Raw genomic sequence first — 22,006 nt, forward strand, 5'->3', positions numbered from 1 at the left:
TTTTTTTTCATTAATTATCATTTATAATATTTATATTATCAAGAAAAGACACGAATAATTGAAAAGCATGCTATTCCACTTTAAAAGCAAATTACTATAAATAAGTAGAAGTTTTTAAAATTCAAAGAGTTGGAGTTAGAGTCAAAGATTTGGCCAACCAACTTAACTTTTTGCAATGATGAATCACAAAATCTACTGAAAACTATTCATATAAGACAACCAAATGTTTACTCAAGAGATTTAGAGTTATTACCCTTGAATCATATTTAAGTTATCGGTTATGAATTATATTGTGAAAAAAAGACTTTCTCTATGCATGAGCAAAATTTGAAATTGAGGTTTGCCCTATTTCTAGTGTTGAATTTGTTTCTTGCCAGACATGTTCGGCATAGCTCTCCATTTTGACAGGGTTTTCATGGCATATAAATTCTTAAATTAAACTAGCGGAGGGGGACGCCTGGCTTTGCTCTGGGAGAAAATATGCTTAAATAAGATATTTTAATTTGTCCAGATTTCAAATATATTATAAAGTCGTCAAAAGTAAAAAAAATAAGTATTTGAGTGCTATCAGCTAGAATCGAAACCGAAACTGCAGCATTCAAAGCTGGTGATGTTACCATTGTACCAACATGACACGTATAAGTTATTAACAATTAAAAATAAAGTAAGATGAATGTGCAAAATGTATAACGATTTTTGCAATTTTTACCCATTTTCGACCCCTTAAAAACTATTTTAACCGGCTAAAGACCAATAAAAGAACTTTCCATAAAAAATCCAATCATTTGAGGCCCCTACTCGACTTTTAGTTTCGGAGGAGATAGAGTTAAAAAAAATATGGAGAGACAGACAAACATATAGTCTTTTATATATTAGATTAAAATAACATAAATTCAGGATTTTCAGGACACAAATTAAAAATTCAGACGTATTATTTAAAGGTCACAACTGTCGTTCACATGTAGCCAACCATGACTTTTTTTCTACTTGTCACAATATTCATCATCAGAATAGTTACTGTATAATATCAAAATAGTTCATATTTACTTGACATAGCTCATGCATTCTCCATCATTATTTTTTTTATATTTTATGATTATTATCTCTTATTATGTTGTATTATGCCAGTTTTACATTTTGTCTTAAAAAGAAAAAAAAAAAGAAAAAAAAAAAGAGAACCTTCTATGAGAAATGTATATACAGGGCTCTACATTGTGAGTGAAACAGTCACATTTGCCAGTGATTTTTCAAAGTGGCGACTAGAAATAATAAAACGCTTATCTTTTGGCGATTGTATTTCTTTCACCAACAATCTTCCAAAGCTCACTACTGAGTGAAAAATATCTTTTCAACTTTTTTTTTTTTTAATAAAACGAACAAAGTTAAATTATTTAAACAATAAAAGTTTAATAGAACGATATACTTTTTTTTTTTTTAACGAAGGCTGTTTAAAAAAACATCTGAAGAAATTTGAATGTTTATACCTTTAAGTATCAACATAAAATTTGTTGCATATTTAGAATTACACTTATTAAAAAAAAAACACACATACAGAAAAATCTTTATGGTGTACATACTCGTCACAGAACGAAAATGTCATATTCTAAAAATCATGTGGGTTTGGCTAGTAACTGAAAATATTTAGTTGTCAAAGGTCATCTAAAGATAAATTTGTCCGTAGAGCCCTGATATATATCTTTATTATTGTCATTGGCCTAGTGTTATCTACAATGACGATATTCAATATGGCAGCTGCTTACTAGAAAGTGGACTCCAACATGCGCGTCACTATAAAAAAAACTTATTTATTGGAGTACCAAATATTTTAATTTTATAACTGCATGCCACTGTGTGCACTTATAACTCCCCCCCCCCCACACACATATGTATTACAAAGATAATGCACTTCACATTGGATAGATTCAAACCGTGTATTCAAAATATGATAAAGACTAATTTTGCATTCAATGAACAAACTGAATCATTTCAGCTTTATAAATTCTTACTTGTAATTATTTTTCTACTGGATCATTTTTCATAATTTTGGAACTTTATACTAATTTTGACATGACACATAAGGATGTAATGATTTCACCTGAAAGATATTTGTTCGAAATTCCATTATACTACACAAGCACTAAAAGATTCCCTGGCAACGCCGAGTAGGTAAAGCTAGTAGTACCTAGCAATTTAAAGTAGCTTGTGATACACTTCAATTTTTTTTTTTTTTTAATAAAAACATTGTTTAAAATACATTAATGGATCAACAAATTAAAAAATAATTTGATACATCAGTGAATTGTTGCAATGTAATATCTAGTAAGAAAATCTATAGAACTGGAATACCTGCTCTAAAGTAAAATTAATTCTCCAAACAAAAGTTTCGCACCACTTTTATGCCCCACTTACAAAGATTAAAATCAAGGTATAATCATGCCAAACCTTATGTCTGGAATACTTATTCTAATTTTGATCAAAATCCATTACATGAATTTGATTCTAAAAAATGTCTTTAATTTAAGGCTCAAAAAGTAGTCTTAAGAAATTGAAATTCAGGAGATCTTGATTGGTATTTGGAACAAATTCTGTGCAAATCTGAAATATTTGAATCTTCAAATGGAAGGTGGTGTCCTCACGATATGAAATATTTCTATATACAGATTCATATACCATGTTTCATTGATAATACGAACCTGAAAATCAGGACTTATCATTTTTCATAATTATTTTAAAATAAGCCATGGTTAAAAGCAACCGAAAAAATATAAGCATTTTTTGCTTTTATTTTTTATTCAAACTTTGTTGTTTCACATATGCTACACTCCTGCCACCTGTTGACAAAGTAACCTGGTTAGTATGTATATATAAAACCATTGTATGTGTGTGTATATCTTGAGAAATACTTCCCTCACTTATTATGAATGAAAAATAAAAATATAATTAGTCGTCAAGCTATTTTCTGAATTTTTTCTTAAAAAAAAAAAAAAAAAAAAAAAAAAAAGAAGAGATCTAAAGAAGCCATATGTTGCCATTCTGTAGAGCCACGAGAAGCTATGATGCCCCACTGAACAAATAATGATCAGTTCAGAACTGAAACACAATAACGTTTTTTTTTTTTAATTTAAATCACTATCAGTTATAATAATAGTAATAATCTTACTATAATGAAGATTTGGTGTTTCTGAAATCTCAAAGATGTTAAATTAGGCACCGCCAAAAATGGCCGAAAAATCAAGTTGTTTTTTAAAACGAAATTACATTTATTAAAATCCATTATTTCTGAGTAACTTTTTTTTTCCAGAAAGATAAAACCCTGACTTTTATCATATAGAAAACAGAATAATGTAAAACTTTTTCTACTATTTTTAATTAAATTTTAAATGTTAAATTTTCCCAAAAAGTTAACAATTGACATTTTTTGTCTTGCACAAAAAACGTACATAAATATTTAAAAAAAAAAAAAGAAGGTTTTTGAAATAATTAATTTATTTATTTGTTGTCTAACTAAGATTTAGGATGATTTTCTATGAGAATATGCAAAAATATTATAATATAAGTACCTGGATTTCAAATAATTCCACTTATTCATATAGGCAACTAGTTACTTCGCGTCGATCTAGAGTCTAGATCGACAATGTTTACGTTTGTATTTGATAAAAAGCAAACTATGGAAGACCAAACAGGCAAAAAAAACCTAATTTTTTAGTGACGAAAATTTCAATGTATTATTAACGCTGAGGCTGGCCAGTACCAGATGGGTGACCATTTGTATGAGTTTGGTTTTTAATGTGTATGTGGGCCAGGCTCCCCAAAATGAGGGGGGGGGGCAATTTAAAGCAGAATAAAAAAAAATTATTTCAGCGCGTTTGGTCCACCGTAGTCGAAAGGCGGCAAACGTTTTCAAATGGGATCGAAAAAATGATGCTATTTTTAACACAAAGGGCACAATATTTATCAAATTTTTTTTTGTATCGATTCTTCAAAGCATGCCCTGTTTAATAATGGTCATGCATTATTCGGCTCGCTAAAAAAAATTGTTAATTTATTTATCAAAGATTTTAAAATGGCTTTTTTCGTATAAATATTAAAAAAATTTTTTTTTTGTTTTGCTTAACTTAAATTAATTATTTTACTTAACATATTCACCGAATTTCACACTTCAAAACTCAAAAGCGGGATAATTAAACACAATCGAAGTTCTGCAGACGTCAAAATAAGGTATGCAAACAATTTTTTTTTTTTTTTAAATCTATAATTATGTCCCTTACAACAACACAATATGTTGTGTTCAGTTTCAGATGATTATTTTAAGCATATTTTGTACCCGCTCAAAACAAGGGGGGGGTTGTAAGCAAAAAAATATATATATATAAATATCGTTTATGAAAAATAAGTACACTATTATAAAGTTCATTCTTCTCTTAATAATCGCTGAAAATTTCGTATTGATCGGATAATTACCTGATTTTTGGTAGATTTTTAAAAAGACGGTTCGTCAAAAAGTACTTACCTGTCCCCCCCCCAGTTTTGGCGGTGCCTATGTTAAATCATATCTTTTTTTATTGTTTTTAAATCTCAGATTGAAAATAGTTGTTTTATCATAATACTTATAATAATATCGTTATCTCCTTTTGGTCTCAATCAAAGGGATCAAATTACTTATGTTTATTATATACGCCCAGAATCCTAATTTCAGTAAAATGTGTAGATTACAGAAGAAAAAAAGGTAAAATAAAAGAAATCTATGTAATATCGTAATTTGAAATGTTTAAGTTCATTTTGGGACAAAATAAAAATACATATGAATGAACGAGGGTTGGGCTCAACCTGTGCTTCAAAGATTGGTGTATTTATTGATTCAGCAACTAAATCAATTTTCTTTCAAACAATCAAATGTTGCTGAAATTCAGAACAAGTGGCATTCTTTATGTCCTAGTATCTTCAATTAAAGGAGGAAAAGAAAGTGAATGCCTCTTTCTCTTTCATGAGTGAAAATTGAAAAAAAAAAAGTAACTGATGGTACTGGGTAGTATTAGGATTTCTCACTGTGAGGATAAGAACTCCTTCACTTTCCTTCCTTTGAGTTATACAAGGAAAACAATTGCTGTAATCAATAAAAAAAATTTTTTTGTTTTTATTAGGTTGAAAAGAAAGTTCTTGCAGAATTTTTAATTTGGATTTCAAATGATGAGCTTCAAATAAGGTTTCGTTATAATACCTTTACTTTATATATTTTAAAGAGCGTTTCAGAACATTGAATAAAAGATGGAAAAAAAGCGAATTCACACAACTTTCTTATTTCAATTCAAACTAGGCTGAAAAGCTGCTGAAACAGCTTACTATATCAATGAAGCATTTGACTCAGGAACTACTACTGAATGCACAGCAGGATGGTGGTTTAAGAAATTTTGTGGTGGCAACGAGAGACTTAAGATGATGCACATAGTGGCCAGCCATCGGATGTTGACAATGATCAATTAAAGAGCCTTAGTCAAAGTGAATCCACGCACAACTGTTCGAGAACTTGCTTCTGAATTAGACGTAATATATACAACAATTTCCAACCACTTCAGAGAGATTAGAAAGACAAAAAAACTTGATAAATGGGTGCATCACGAATTGAACAACTAAAAGAAACGCCGTCATCTTTCCTTCTTTTACACAACAAGAACGACCCATTTCTCAACTGGGTTGTGACTTACGATGAAAAATGGGTTCTTTACGACAACCGGTGATGCTCAGCTCAATAGTTAGATGCCGACAAAGCTCCACGACACTTCCCAAAACCAGAGTTGCACCAAAAGAAGGTTATGCTGACTGTTTGGTGGTCTGTGGCTGGTCTCATCCATTAAAGTTTTTTGAACGCAGGTGAAACCATCACAGCGGAGAAGTACTGTACACATAATGTAATGTAATGTATCAGAAACTTCGACAACAACACCCAGCATTAGTCAACAGAAAAGGCCCAATTCTCCTCCTCAACAAATCCCGACTGCACATTGCTAAACCGACCCTGTAGAAGTTGAGTGAATTGGGCTACGAAACTGCCTTATCTACCATACTCTCCAGATCTCTCACCTACCAACTACCACTTTTTCAAGCATCTTAACTTTCTGCATGAGAAATGCTCTAAAAACTTAAGCGATATCAAAAACACCTTCAGTAACTTCATCGTCACCAGAACGCAAGATTTTGTCATTACTGGCATAAATACACTTGTTTTAAGTTGGCAAAAGCGAGTTGATTCTGATGGTGCTCATTTCAATCAACAAACTTGTTTGTGGCGAGATATGTTCATCTGAATTTAAAAGTTAAAAAACGCAAAAACTTTCTAGTCAACCTGATAATATCTGCTTTATATGACTGATCAAGCAGATTTGTTTCTGTAGCTTGTATTAATAAAACTATTGATTACAAAAGAATGGGGAAAACTGACTACTTTACATGTATATGATTTTTTACTAGAGGGGATAGTAAATGCTTATCAAAGACCAAAGGACACATAAGGACAAGAGTTAATGAGTGTTAGATGGCCAGTGAGACAACACAGTGATTATCGGTAATATTGGAACTTGGGTAGTGTTTGTCTATTTAAGAGGCCAGTTCAACAGGAGCTTATTCATAAGAGACTTGAAAACGGCCATGTTATAGTCAGCTGGAAAGCATGCCTGCTGTATTGTGTTCCATGAACGTGCAGTTTGAGGAAAGAAACTTTGATCATGGAATTTATGTTTGGTTTTAGGCACATATAGAAAATAAAAGAAATTGTTATTTATTGTAGCTAGACAAGTGTCTGTTGAGAATGTTCTACAAGGGTGAGGGGGGGGGGCATAAACAGGAACTCGGTTAAGAACCTGCCATGAAAATAATGATGGAACAAAACAGTAAAATGAAATGTTTAAATTGTATGATTTTAAAAATATTTCGATAAATAATTGCCAAATATAAATTTCTAATTATATTTATATGCATATAAGAAACAGTTTTTAATAAATTCTATATACAGTATAACCCTGGAATATGGCATTAATCTGTTCCAGGGTTGGGATCGTAAGTTGATATTGCTGTATGGTGAAGCCTAAGCAAAATTTTATACAGTACATATTAAAAATTAGTAACAAAATATATAATACACATATTTATTATAATATTTGATTATATGCAACACCGTAAGGCAGGGCAAATACCATAACCTGGAGCCAGAAAAACATCGTATTCTACATTATAACCTGAAGAAACCCAAGGGCCCCTGTATCCTGGGGTTCTACTGTACATGTTCAATTTGAACTTTACAGCTTACTCATGTGAAGAGTTGTTACTCTAAGACGTTAGAATATGAAAATTATTTTAATGAGTAAACATGAAAACCATAAAACATAACTATTGCATGACCATATTTTGTTCTCACTCACCAGAAATTAACACAAAAACAACAAAAACGTTTTTATGATTGTTTCTTTTAGTACATAAGAGATGGAGAAAGGATGACACACTAAATGCATTATTTATAAACCATTAAAAAACTAGATCTATTTTTTATCTAAAAATGATTAAAAAAAAAAAAAAAAAAAGAAGAAAAGAAAAAAACTATCAACATCCTGGAAAAGTTACAAATGTCTTAAACTTTAGAGTGGAGATTCACTTAACAAATTTCACATAGAATAGAACAGAACGAGTAACCATTTATTGTATTGTAATTACCTCTTTGTAAGACATTCACAGCAAGAACTTATCTTGTTACTACAACTATAAAATACATTCGATGTCTTGCATAAGACATGAATTTCCATATATAGTGTTTCTTTTCAAGAACTTCCAACCAGTAGAACACATTACCGTGTGACTGCTTCCCTGTTGGTCTTATTAAAATCCAATATTAACAAAATCATAAACCATCCTGATAATATTTTTTCATTCCATTCATCATTTTCAATTCTATTATTCAACATCCATCCATCTTATAAACCCTTATCCTTGAATAGCTTTTAGCTTTGATAAGCATTAATAGAAAAATACACACAAAGAACAAATTATCAAAGATATTTGAATATAATGCCAGATGTTTCAGTTTATTGTTATTTTTCTTTTTATATTAAATGTTTTTAGAGGCATTATATGACAAGCTACACTATATGTAGAGATTGGAGATTGGAGGTTATGGAAGATCAATGCACGGAGTCAGCAGACAAATACATATTTGTAAGCATGCAGAAATTTGCTGCTGCTGATACAAATAAAGAGAGAATACAGAAAATTACCCATAAATATATATGCATCAACATTTTTAATATCTTTCACAATAAATGAAAAACCATTTACGTATTAAAATAATTGGACATGATTCAAGATTTTTACCGTTTCACCATGGATAACTTTGAACAAACTGAAGTCAATTCAACATCAGTAAAAATTGTGTGAGAATTTATGCAAGATCAATGTTAATGATGACACACAAGTTGAAAAAAAATTATTTGAGCGCTTTTATTTAAGAGTTTACCTATTCTGCTTCCACGTGGAAATTTTTTTTCAAGGATACCATAAATTTTGGGATGTCTGTAAGAATATTTTGTGGCAGGTTAAACGATGTGGCATTTCATCTAATTTTTCTTTTTTAAGCGTTACCGTGACAACTAAGTAGGTGAGGCTCTGATAGTTACTTTTCAATCATTTTGAAACTTATTTTCAATCCTAACACCACTATTTCTGTATTTATTTTTTTAACCATGGCCATATTGCATGATATCAGATCATAAGGCCTTCCACTACATGTTCTACTGACCTCACTTTGTTCAGAAATATTGTTTATTTTTATTAAATAATGGTTCATTTTTAGACAAACTTGTTATTCTATCAGAGATGGAATAGACTATAGATTTTTTCACAAAAGATGAATGATTAGAGTGTAGTACAAGGTATGGTTCAGTTTGTAGTAGGACTTGTACATATTAACTAACTTTAAAATAATATCCAAGAAGTTATCTATACTGTAATTGAGATCTACAGACATTTTTAGATCTGGGAAGGGTTTTTTCTGCTTGTTAGCCAAAGAGAGAAAAAGGCGTCAAACTTTTAATGAAACACAGATTTCATCCCAGTGCTGAAGATGCACATTAGTGTCAGCACATACATGAGAAGTACAATCTCTTATTTCTCTTTAAATAAAATACAAATAAAATGTCAAAATGAAAACAAAAATTATTATGATTAATTGCATTTGTTTATTTTCTGAATTTTTGGATAAGGATTGTTAATTTGTATTATTCAGACTACTGTTCCTATCTTGAGTGTTATTCTCAATGTTTTGGTTGATGTAACCTCCCCACCTTCTTCAGGTGTATCTTATCAAACTCGAAAATTTATATGAAATTTTGAACGGAACCCTTTATTAAATCCACGGGGTTAGCAAGAAGTTTTAACTAATTCCCAGTTGTATTCTTAGTAATACTTGCAAGAACCCATGACACAACAGATAAAGTCCTAAGAATTCAGTTCTAATAGACACTTGTAGCCATTCATCCATCCATAACTTTGAGCCCCTGGAGGAGCATAGACCACCCACAACTTTGTAGATGCTTTTGTAGCAAGGAGTTCTTTTTTCGGGGTGAGGGTGCTGGACCCATGACTAGCCTTCCCAGAAGGTACATACAGCACCTAGCCTTCCCAAATGGTTACCCATCTGGTACTGGCCAGGCTAAACGTTGCTTAACTTCGGTGATCTGGCAAGAACCGGTGTGTCAACGGGATTGTGCCAAACAGACACTTGTAGCAGCAAACAAAATAAAAGATTTATTTTTTCTTGTGAATCAATGCCTCCCCCCCCCACCTCCTGCTAAGTGATTTGGACACACCCTGACCAATCAGCTGATGGGGCACATTGATTCATCTGTCCTCCAAAGGAACTTCTTTAGCCCCTTTTTGGGAACTATAGTTAGCAACCAGAGGGAACGCAACCGGTGAGCAAGACAAATGTCTCTCTCTCTCTCTCTTCTGCTAACGTCCACTTGACACAACAGCTCTTCCACTCACCATAGAAGCTGACGACCCACTCACTGGCTCGCCAAAGAAATGGCTTACTTCTTCTTGGCCAGTTTACTTCTTATAGAATAAACCTTTTCATTGTTTTTTCTTTCTTTTGTGTTCATAAAGTTATAATTAGAAAGGAAAACAAATTCTCGTTTCAGAATCATCTGGAGATTGAAAGTTCAATCGTACTGTTGGCGGTTCATTTATTTTAAAAAGGAGAAATTTAAACAGGATGTTATAAGTAAAAGTTGTATCTACCAATGTCGTCCGGACGAGAAGTCTTTAATTTCAATTTTGTTTTGCAATTTTTTCTTCATTGTCTTTTTTATGTTTTCAGGGTTTGAAAAGTTAAATTTAATGATTATGATATTGTTTGATTGTTGAATTATTGGTACTTCTGAAATTTACGAACTCAGCTGAAGTAATAACATTATTTAGAAACCCATCGTTAACATGGGAGGGGGTAACTATTCTGTACTTTCACCTAACAACTTAATAAACAAAAGATACCATAAAAATGGAATTTAACTCGAAAATCCTATCTAAAAATATATGTAAACTGCAAAAGTACCAAATTATTAATTTAACAAAAATGTTATACAACTAAAAATAACAGTATCTGACAGTGACTGCCACTGTCATAAGGTGACACTAACTACCTTACAAGAGCAATGATCACCATGGATGACTGCTCACCACTGGATGACAGAGCCTGCCATTTGAAGACAAGCACTTTACCTGCCAGCGCCCACCACTGTTAAGACGTGACTGTAAATACAGTCGATTTTATTTTAAAGCAATTCAATGGGGCACAACATTGGTCATGATTGATAATTGCAGAGAAAGACAGTGCCAGCCAATAAACGAAAATAACCACCTCGATTTCATTTCAGAGCAGTCCAATGGAAGCCAAGCCAGGAACTGACAGTGACAATTGTAAAGGACCATCACTAAATATCGCAACACAGCACTAACTGCAATGTACCATCACTCCCCACCACAGGTATCCAGTGACAACCAGTGCATATCAGTGTCCGACAGTTGAAAACAGACAATTTCAGAGAAGAGCGTTCCAATGGAGGCTGACAGTGATCATGGCCACCAGTGAGTTCCAGTAGCAAATGCAGTCAGTGCCCATCAGTAAATACCCAAAACCAGCACTAACTGCCAATAACAAGCACCGCTAGCTGCCACTACTAGACAATGCCTGATATCAATGTGTATATTATATATATAAATATTTTTTAATTATTTAAACTCTTCAGCTTTATAAAATGTTGCAATTTTTATCGACCTAAATTTATTTTGTTTAGTTTTCGTAACACGAAATATGGAGGGGGGAGGTAGAACACCTAAAAAAAAATTTTAAAACTTCCCTCACATATTTCACAAAAACTGCTTTTCAAATATAAGATAATTTAAAGATGAATACATATCGAAAATTTCATGAAAGTCTGACGATTGTTACTAGATTTTTTAAATACGGGTGTGTTTCTGTCTTCAAAGTTGTTTTAAGGTGTCGATAATGTAAACACGATTTTGGTCTCGCATTTTCATTATTTTTGTACGCTGTAAAAATTTTAAAAAATTATTAGTTTATTTTAAGCTTCTTCTAAATGGCACAAAAGTTATAAATTACAGTTACATCATGTTACATATAAAGGGGTTAAATCTGTGTCACGCGTTGGAGGTGGCAAGAGATCAATAATTTATCAAAACTATGGGCAAAAAGCAAACAAAGTAGCGAAGGAGGCACTCCAACAGTCTTCACTGAATGATGTAGTGTTTTTTTTTTAAATGTTGTAATCTCCATCTTCACGTCCATGTATAATATTTTGATTGCAGAAATTCCTCTCTGAACCAAAGTACTGTAGGTTTTCAACAAGAGATGCCACATGCAAATTCAATACATCTATCCTGATAGCCACTATCTTATGTAGCTTATGACCACCATTTCTGCTACATTCACTCATGATAATAAAATGCTACATTACATCCGATGAGTAACACCATCACAATTACCAAATCTACAGAGGAAGAAGTTCCTATTTTTCTCTCTCAATATTTAGTGCTCCCATCACTACCAGTTGAAACCAGTTCAAATTCTATATTTTTCTACAATATTGTGCTTGCACCGCCATTAACTGGTTTTTACATACATACACATAACACACACTTTCCATTTTTCGATTCACAAATAATAAAGTTTCCCCTGCCTGATTCCGTTCTACATTCTTTTTCTTAGATTATGCTGACAAAACACACCGGACCTATAATACACAAAATAAAATACATTGGTTCTTTCCGTTTTTACATGATTTTTCGCGAGATAGAATTACTGCAACATGGCAAAATTTTGGTAGATGATGAACACACGCACTCAGAAACAAGTCAGCCTCAGAGAAGTAGATTTGTTTATCGTGCGCGCATCTTTATATGTGCAAAATTAATTGTCTCCGCAAAATCTAATTGAGATTTTCATAATCAGCGTACTTGGAAACCTATAAATGTTGTCAATTTAAAAAAAAATTGAGGAGGTGGACCTACTGTAAAAAAAATACCTTAACATAAAAAAAACATTGGAAAAAGAAAAGTAAATAATTACAAATAGTAAAACTATTAAATTTATCAGGGTAGATAGTTTTTTGGTCGTTTTTGTAATGAGGTCTGTTTGCTTGGTATAGGCTGACTGTTTTCGTCAGAAAAAAAAAAAAGTAAAAGTTATGAATTGTTTAGGGTAGGTTGTTTTGTTTAATGACTTCCATATGTTCGGTATAATCCAACGGCTTTTGTTGTTCGCTGGGCGAGACTCATGGAGAAACAGGATGTACACTGCAGAAGATTATATATATACTAGACTACCCGTGACCCGTTCAGTCAGTATGTTATATTAGCTATGGAATTAATGTATGAGCATGACACTTGTGACATAAAGAAAATATTTATTTGTGACATAACAGAAACATTTCTATGAAAGTATATTAAAATGAAAAAAGAATATAGATTTCTGAGTCTTTATATAATCGTTTATTTAAAAAAACAAACAAAAAAAAAACTTACAGCCATTGAATAAGTGGTTTGTCATACTTATAGGTAAATGTGCACTGAACAGATACTTACAGTTAAATTCAAATTTTGATATATCTTAATTTAAACACAAAAAAACAAAAACAATTGAGATGTTGAAAACGTACACAGTAAAACAATATGTTTTATTATCGTGTTGATTATTTATTTGTAACGCAAATTAAGAAAACATTTTCGGGGTTATTTATTTATGTTGGTAGTGTAGAAGAAAATGTATGAATGTTTTAAGAAAGGTGTATTAAAAAGTGGAGAATAAATTTAAAAAAAAGGAAGGTGGTGGGTAAATCGCCATTATAAAATACTCTTATGGTTGTTAATGGATTAAAGTAGATTTATTTGTAAGAAAATTGTGTCAAATAACTTAAACATAATAAGAAAATGAACAATGTAAAAAAAAAAAAAGTATTAACAATTGTTTATTTGGATAATTTAAACGTGAAAAAAAATTAGGACGCTGAAAATGTACACAGTAAAACAATACGTTTTATTGTCGCGTTGATTATTTAGTATAATATATATCATATATATAAAACAGGTCGATGATTATACGTATTATTTGTAATCACGTTTTGCGCTTGCTTTCCATATCTTGAAGTTTTTTATTCAATAAATTTAAGATATTCGTTTTTCTAAGGACGTCTGTTTGTTTAAACAAAACCGGTCCAGCGATTTGTGTTTATTTGTTTACGCTGTTATAGGTTTATGTTTATGTACACATATGCAACTGGAAGTCGTAAACCGGATGTTGAGTTACAACACCGGTTACAAGGTCATTTGAGTTTTATAATTATATATATATGAGAGAGTTGGGAAGAATATTCTTCTCTCTCTCTAAGGGTTTTTTACATATATAAAAAAAAACAGTTTGCTGATAAGAGAAAACACTTAAATTTTGTCTTTTATTGAGGGGGGGGTCCATTTAAACAAACTGAGCCACAGCAACGCGTGGCCGGGTAAGGCTAGTTGATAAATATTTGCAAAGTAACTTAAGAAAAAAAAAAAAAAATGATGGGCATCGTAAATGTCACTGTGACAATTATTGGGTGGATTTCTATCAGTATTTTTATTTCAGAGTTTTGAACGATTCTGAAGACTCTGAAAATGCATCATCAATTCCGCCATCTTTTGGTCGTTCTAACTTAGCAACTCAGCTGGCTGCACAACCTCCGTGTAGATAAACGCTTTAAAATAAGTGAAAAAAAAACCCCCACTAGAATTGTAACTTAACATTTGTTAAGTATTTGTAAATTGTTTACTATTTTTTCGGTTTTTGTCTGTAATAGTAATAATGTTTGGTTTTCGCAAATACGTGCGTGTGTGTGTGTTTATTTCATAACACCAGTAAAAATATGGTTTTAAAAATTCGGTGATTTAAGTAAAACCTTAAAAAGCTGTGATTAATCACATTTTCTTGCAAAAATAAAAATAAATGGAATAATCACGTTAAAAACCGGCACAAAAAGTCTTCTTTTTTTTCTTATGGTGCGCTTTTTCTTATTCTCAAATATTTGGCATTTTTATATATTGGGGAAAAAAAATCGGTTTTGAAATAATGCTATAATACTTTAGTTAAGTAAAATGCTGTGACAAGTTTTAAATATAAATTATTACCAGACAAATAAACATTAACTTTAGTTTTAATGATGGCATCATTTAAACGAATAACGAAACTTTCGATTTACACCGGTTCGAAAGTGGGTGGTCGTTCTTATGTTTATTGTAGAACGACGTTCTACAATAAACAACACACTTAGCCTCATTTGTACATCTTGTTAACAACACTGCTAAATAACATCGCTTCCCGTTATATCATCGACGTTAAGTAACGTCCAGCTTGGTCAATACTAAATGGGTGGCCATCGTCGTCAAATTAATGAAGTGAACCACAAAATAAAAGTTATCCTCTCAATGTGAGAAAACATGGAATGTTTGTTACTAATTACTTGGTACTTCGTAATGATCAATGTATCCCCACACTTTTGAATGGCCTTGTGCCTAATTTGTTGTAGAAATTGTAAAATTTTCTACAATGAATAAATTTTTCAAAGTATTCCGCTGGGGCGCTGGAGTGGAGTCTGGACCTAGTCTAGCAGTAGGGACCCGACTTACTTGCTGAGAACACAACTTGTGCTCAGCCAGCACCACAGCACAACCCGTAAATCTCAACCATCCTCCCAAGCATTACCTCATTTGGAGGTTCGGCAGTTGTCTGAAATACCCTATGAGGGAATGGCGATGGATCAGATCACGGCAAATTAAACTGACTCCGATGAAAAACGCGAGCTGTTTAACTGGTACAAGTCGCAGTCTCATGAGGCCACTCCTCCAAATTTACCCCCCTCCTCTAAGAGTTTATTGGTTGTCGCCCGAGATCACTTCATCCCTGAAAGGATACCGATGGCACTATACAAATATTTTTTTTTTTAATCCAAAGTGCCCTCCTTTTGGGGAAGGGGGGGGGGACTAATTTGTCCCTATTACACCCATTACAAAAAAAACAACAAAAAAACTCGTGTCTAACTTTGCCATCCTGGGGAAAAGCACATAAAAAAAACTCGCAAAATTACCCCTCCCCAAATAAATATGAAATTTCATTTTCGGTGTTTCTACAGAATTTTGACCGAAATCTAACAAACTTTTGTTGAACTAAACCTAAAACTTAGTTTAAGGTAAAGAAAACCGTTTGGATCAAATTCTGTAGAAGAACCTTATATTTTAATGGAAAATAATAATGATAATAATAATAGTTTATAACGTTCAGACTAATCGCCCACCCCACCCCGTTCGCTCAACCTTGAAAACGTCGAATCTCATGATACGGAATTTCTAAAATTCTATGAAACATTAAAAGAGGGTGATACGAACAAATGGTGTCAATTTATTGTTGACAGTGAAAATCACTGACACGTCGTCACATCAGTTTTAGTTTCGTTTTTGGTTTTAACGAAATTACTTTCACGTTTATTGCTGCCAATAAATAAGATTTGTTTTCCTTTTTGTGTGTTAAAATCAACTTGAAGTATTTTTAAAACTTTAACATACAGCAAGCACAATTAAAAGAAATGACGTGTGGGTATTTGTACAATTTATGAACCGTGCTGATATAACATTTAGAAACCCATTTTTAACACGGGGAGGGAACTTTGTTAACTATACTGTAGTTTTAATTTAATAAACAAAAAATACCGTAAAATTGGATTTAACTCGAAAATCCAAACATAACAGTTTGTTAACTGCAGAGTGCAGAAGTACCCTATGTGAAACTTAAATTCAGCCGAGATTAAAATGTCAAATTCATGTAAGTTATGAGGGTTTTTTGTTTTTTTTGTTTTTTACATAGGGGTCGCCACTTATTAAGGCCCGGGGGCCACTTGACGATAAGGGTTACTGAGTGTACAGTAGTCAATGGTATAATATAGTAATCGTTAGTAGTGGAAATTTGGTAAACTGGATGACTTAAGGGAACGGTTCATCAAGAATTTGTTTACGTTGGACTTGAAGACAACCAAATTGCAGTCAGATGGAAAACAGGCAAATGGAAGAGAGTTCCACAGGCGCGCAGTTCTAAGAAAGAAGCTTTGTTTATGGAATCTACGTTTAGGTTTAGGCACAGATAAATAGCGAGGAAAATTATTGACGAGTGTTTTTCGTGAAAGTTTGGCGAGGGGGATCATAGATCGGAGCTCAGATCAACACTTGCCATGGAAATAACGATAAAGCAGAGACAAGCTCGCAACATCTCTCCTGTGGGAAAGAGGTTGCAAGGAAGGGAAAATGGCATCCCCCACTAAGCTACGAAGTCTATTTTGAACTCTGTCAAGGCAGGATAAGCTGCTTCTGGCAGCTCCTGCCCAGATGTGGCAACAGTATTCTATCCTTGGACGTACTTGGCTTTTATATAGATAGAGAATTGCATCAACAGTGAGATATCTACTGGAACGGTAGAAGGATCCCACCATTTTTTCAGCAACCACCTTGGCAACAGACTTGATGTACGTGTTTCATTTCAGATCAGGAGTAAAGGTCAAGCCCAGAAGCTTGCCAAAATATGAAGCCTCCCCAAGACGCGAGCCATTCATTTCAATTTATGCCAGATAGGGATCAGAGCGTTGATGACGTAAAGCTTGGTTTTAGATGCATTAAAAGTAACCAGCCACCTCTTTCCCCATTGTACCACATGCTCAAAGAGAGAATCAGAGAGAACGGTCATTTTCGGCCTTTGATGTGTTGCCATAGACGGTAGTGTCGTCAGCATAAATGTCTACGAATGATCTAAGTATGTGTTTTGGGAGATCATTGATGTAGATCGCGAAGAGAGTTGGGTTCAGGATGGATACCTGAAGGACTCCAGCATTAATACTATGAGCTTCTAATTTCTGCCGATCAACCACTACTCTTATGAATCTATCAGAGAGAAATAATTTAATAATTAAGACATTTCCAGCTATACCGTAGCTGGAAATCTTGTGAAGTAGACCTTTATGCCCTACCCTATAAAAGGCCTTTGATATGTCAAGAGCAACTGCTCTTGACATATCAAAGCCACTTTGTGTAAAGAGCTTAAAATAGTAAAAAAAAACAAAAAAAAAAAAAACAATGAACAATAAGTAGATTTTAACCCAAAACAACACTGTTCCTTTTGTCAGAAAACATGGTTCATGGAATGCAAGGACTAAAGGATAAAACGAGAGAAGCGAGAGTTACGAGGCTGTCAAAAGTAAACCCAAGGGCTACTTGCTCAATTATGCACGAAACTGAATTCTAAGGTTATATAAAAAAAAGTTTGGTTGAAATTCTGTAGATGTAGCCGTTTTTTTTTTGTTTTTTTTAATTTTTTTACTGAAATAAGTATTTTTGTTTTAAGTCACCTTCACTTTTTTTTAAGCAGTCAAACAAAAAAACAAAAAAGACGATCGGAATACAATAATGAAATAAATATTTCTGTTTTTGTATATGTTACAGTTGTTACACAATAAATTAATCAAGATCTCGTGGTTCTATTTTTCGCCTGTACGCAACTTTGATAAATACACATTTTGTTTATTCGAATATTGAAATAGAAAGTAAACAAATCAAAAGATGTTTTTTTACAAATTGTAAACATGAGTTGCTTGCGTCAAATTGAACGCACGCAGGCAGCACGCTGTTTTTATTGTTATAAAAAGATTTTGGACGCGACTTACGTGACAAGTATTCATTTTTATGAAATTGTGTGACGGGGAAAATTTAATTTTAACGGTCCTGTAAGATTTTTTTTTTTTTTTTTTATGTTAAGATTCCTGAATTTTATTGTCAACCAAACTTAGAGGTTAGTATTTCCGTTAATAAATGACAAATTCTCTCCCCGCCCCTTTTCTGAAAAATTAATAAAAGGTGCTTGTTAAAATATAGTCGACAAATCAGTTTTTTAATAAATCGTTTAAAGAAAAAACTATTACGTACTTAATTGTCACGTTGAAAATCTAAAAATTACGAAAATTCATTAAGTAGAACAACTGGTATTGTGTTTTTAGTGAAAAAAAAAAAAAAGAAAGAAAAAAGAAAAGTCTATCTTTATAGACAACAAATAATGCAGCTCTTGCAGCTATGACAAGTAACATAAAATGGTACTAATGTAGTACATTAGTAATGTACTTATTGATCCGTGCTGAAATAACGTTATTATTTAAAAAGCCATTCTTAACATGGGAGGGGGGTGTTTTTTACCTATTCTGTACTTTAACCTTACAATTGAATAAAAAGACATATCATAAAACTTTAATCAAACTTGGAAATACGATTTAAAAAATAGCGCGGACCAGTAAGTGCCCTAGCACCCCTAAAATATTCGTTTCGGAGTTATGTCCCTTGCGTATAGACTCCTACTGCCTAATTTATAACGTCTAAGAAAATGCGATTTTACCCAATTTTCAGTAAAAATTACTTTGAACTTTCTACTCGATTCATTTTTGCAATTTTTGGATATGTTACTATTTTCGACATGACAATTAAATACGTAATATTGATTTCGCTTAAAACGGCATTTTTTTTTTTTTTAATTGATCTGTCAACTGTATCTTCACAAGCACCAAATAAAATATTCAGAAGAAAAAAATAGCTTTCATCAACTCAAAAAAGTAAACACGAAGTCAGGATCGTGCATAATACCGTGCTGAATTTCAGCAGCACTGCTGAAATAATAACATTATTTAGAAACCTAAACATGAAGAGGGAGTGGGGCTGGGGCTTTGTTATGTGTTCTGTACTTTCACTTAATTTAATAAAGATACCGCAAAAATCGAATTTAACTTGAATAATCCTATCTAAAATGAATAGCGGTCAATAAACTGTAGAAGTACCAATTTTTTATTTTTAAAATTTTACCAAAAACAGTCATTTTAAATTTTTAGGGGCTATTAAAAAGTCAATTTCGCCTGTGTGTCCACTTCTCGTATACGTGGCTACGTGCGAGTTACATTATATTTTATTTACTAGTAATCAAATATTTCATTAAATCCTTAAAAAAAAAAAAACAAAACAAAAAAACAAACAAACTGATTTTAATTATTTCACCATAAATCCTTCATCCGGCAATGTCTACAGTCAGACAACTACAACTAGTGGAATGCGAAATCTAACGGGATCGCATTTTCGATGAAAAAAAAAAAAAAAAAAAAAAAAAAAAAAAATCACTTTCACCTTAATGCAAAAGTTTTAAAGATTTTAGCAGGACTACGACGGCTACGTATCTATTTTTGAAAGATTCGCTTGGCGTTTGGGATGGGATCAGAGTGTGAATCTATTCTATCCTCGGTCAGGGGAGAAAATGTTTTCCTCCGAGCCCCCCCCCCCCCCATCTAGAGGGTTTCCCTTTCAGATAGAGTTAGGTCTCCTCTGTAAAAAACCGATCTTTGTGTCTAATTCTGTCCTCGTCCGGAGAAGTAAATAAATCGAGACATTTGTTGTGAATTAATTTATTGAAGCCATACTATGTAACAAACATTTTTTTGTCAGTGAGAGCATCATGTGGAGAGAGAGTAAAGTGTCCACATTTCCAGAGAAAATATATGAAGTTCAAATGTATTGAACTTGAAACGAATATCTTTTCAAAGTAAAATTAATAAGGTTATTTATTCGCCGAATCTTAACACCGATTTTTTGTGCTTCTACATAATTTGAACCGAATGAAACTAATTTTTACAAAACTAAACCTAAAACTTATGTTAGGGTTTGTTCAGAATGAGAGTTAAAAAAAATAAAAATAAAAAAGACGGTTAAAATTCTGTCCAAGTACTGTTTTTATGAGCGTGAATTAGATCTGTCGACTATAGCACCGAACTAAACATTTATAAGTGGAATTATTTAATGATTACGATGTGTTTATGGTTTTACTAATACTGTTTTTTTTCGAAAACAAACAAAAAAGCTCTTCTAAATAATGAGAAACATGAAAACATTAAGTAAATAATAAAATTACGTTGAATTACGCTAAAAATTGTTGTTAGTTTTTTTTTTAATTTAATTTAGGAGTTTTTCAATTTAATTCTTCAGTTATTTTTTTTTTTTTTAATTTATATAATGCTTAAAACAAGCGAGTTTTCTCGTTGATTTGTTGGTACTAGTGCAGAGAGTGCTGATCCAAACGTAAATAATAACGTTATTATTTAAAATGTCATTCTTAACATGGGGAGGGTGTTTTGTACCTTTTCTATACTTCAACCTTACAATTGAATAAAAAAATATATCATAAAACTTTAATTAAACTTGGAAATACGATTTAAAAAATAGCGAGGATCACTCTCTGCACTAGCACCGATTTGTTTCTTAATGAAATGTGGTGATAGCGAAATATACAAAAATCGAAGAATAGCATTGGTTATTATTACACTGATAGATAACATGATATTAGATACTACCTTAAGGGCACCATTTGAAATTCATCCTCTTCCAGTGTCGACCAGGTACCGCCAATGCATTCCTTACACCAGACGTAAGCCTTTTTGTTGATATTCACCAAACATTGGTCGTCGCTCGTCGTCATCTTCAGTTTTTTGCGGCCAAATAAAAGTAGGAGAAACGTTCGCAGAGCTCGAAGTAATTTCCACAAAGAACTAAATGCGTACATTGGAGATATCAGTAGATAAAGAAATCAGCCTCTCCTCCTTTTCAATAGAAAATGTATCAACCCATGAAAAATAAAATCGAGCGTGGTTACTGGTTGGAAAAGTCTGAAAGAAAGAGAGGGAATAGCGAATAGCGAACGAAAAAAATTAGCTGGTCACTCCTCCCTTTTTTTTTTTTTTTACCTTTAAAAAGGGTGGGGGGAGTTATTAAGCGAAAAGAGTTTTAAAGAGAATCACACTTTCGATCAAGTCTAGGTAAATTTAGTTTGCCAGATAACGAGTGCTACAAGCAGACATACATAAATGTCACCCAATATTACGTTGGCCGGTGACGCCCCAATTAGCGTTCCGTTTGAAAAAATAAACAACGCCAGGTGTTTTTGATGCGGAAACTTAGGAGGGCAAGTGACGAGTCTTTCTTAAAATTAGGATTTATGGATTAAAATAAGGATTTAATATAAGCATTTAAAAACCTTAATCCAGAAAAATGAATACTTCAAAAAGGTATTTAGGATTTTCAAGTTTTACGCTATCTTTCGTTTAGGTGAAAGCCTAGCATATTTACAAAACGCCCTCCCCTCCGATGTTAAGAAAGGGTTTCTAAATAATAGCGTTATTATTTCAACACAATCCATATTCCACGTAAGTACATTGAAAAAGTATTCAATTAATTAATATCTATCATTTTTGTTAGCACTGAACATTTATCGGAACCACTTTCGGTTTTAGGGTATTACTTTAAGTTTTTTAAATATTTTTGAAATGAGCCGGATTCATTTTTCAGTGAAAAAGGT

The 22,006-nt window shown here is 32.5% G+C and overlaps 1 protein-coding gene across 1 annotated transcript in view; it reads right to left on the minus strand.

The window, feature by feature from the left end:
• Nucleotides 1-21,750, minus strand: part of LOC145260597 (choline/ethanolamine kinase-like) — a 152,259-nt gene extending 130,509 nt beyond the window's left edge. Inside the window, exon 1 of the mRNA XM_080118874.1 lies at nucleotides 21,006-21,750. Coding sequence (XP_079975000.1) covers nucleotides 21,006-21,214 — 209 coding nt within the window. The 5' untranslated portion in view covers nucleotides 21,215-21,750. The remainder of the gene's footprint in view (nucleotides 1-21,005) is intronic.
• Between the last annotated feature and the right edge of the window lie 256 nt (nucleotides 21,751-22,006).

The sequence above is a fragment of the Euprymna scolopes genome, chromosome 36, assembly GCF_053919585.1.
Source record: "Euprymna scolopes isolate OS-2025 chromosome 36, ASM5391958v1, whole genome shotgun sequence".
Taxonomy (NCBI): Eukaryota; Metazoa; Mollusca; class Cephalopoda; order Sepiida; family Sepiolidae; genus Euprymna; species Euprymna scolopes.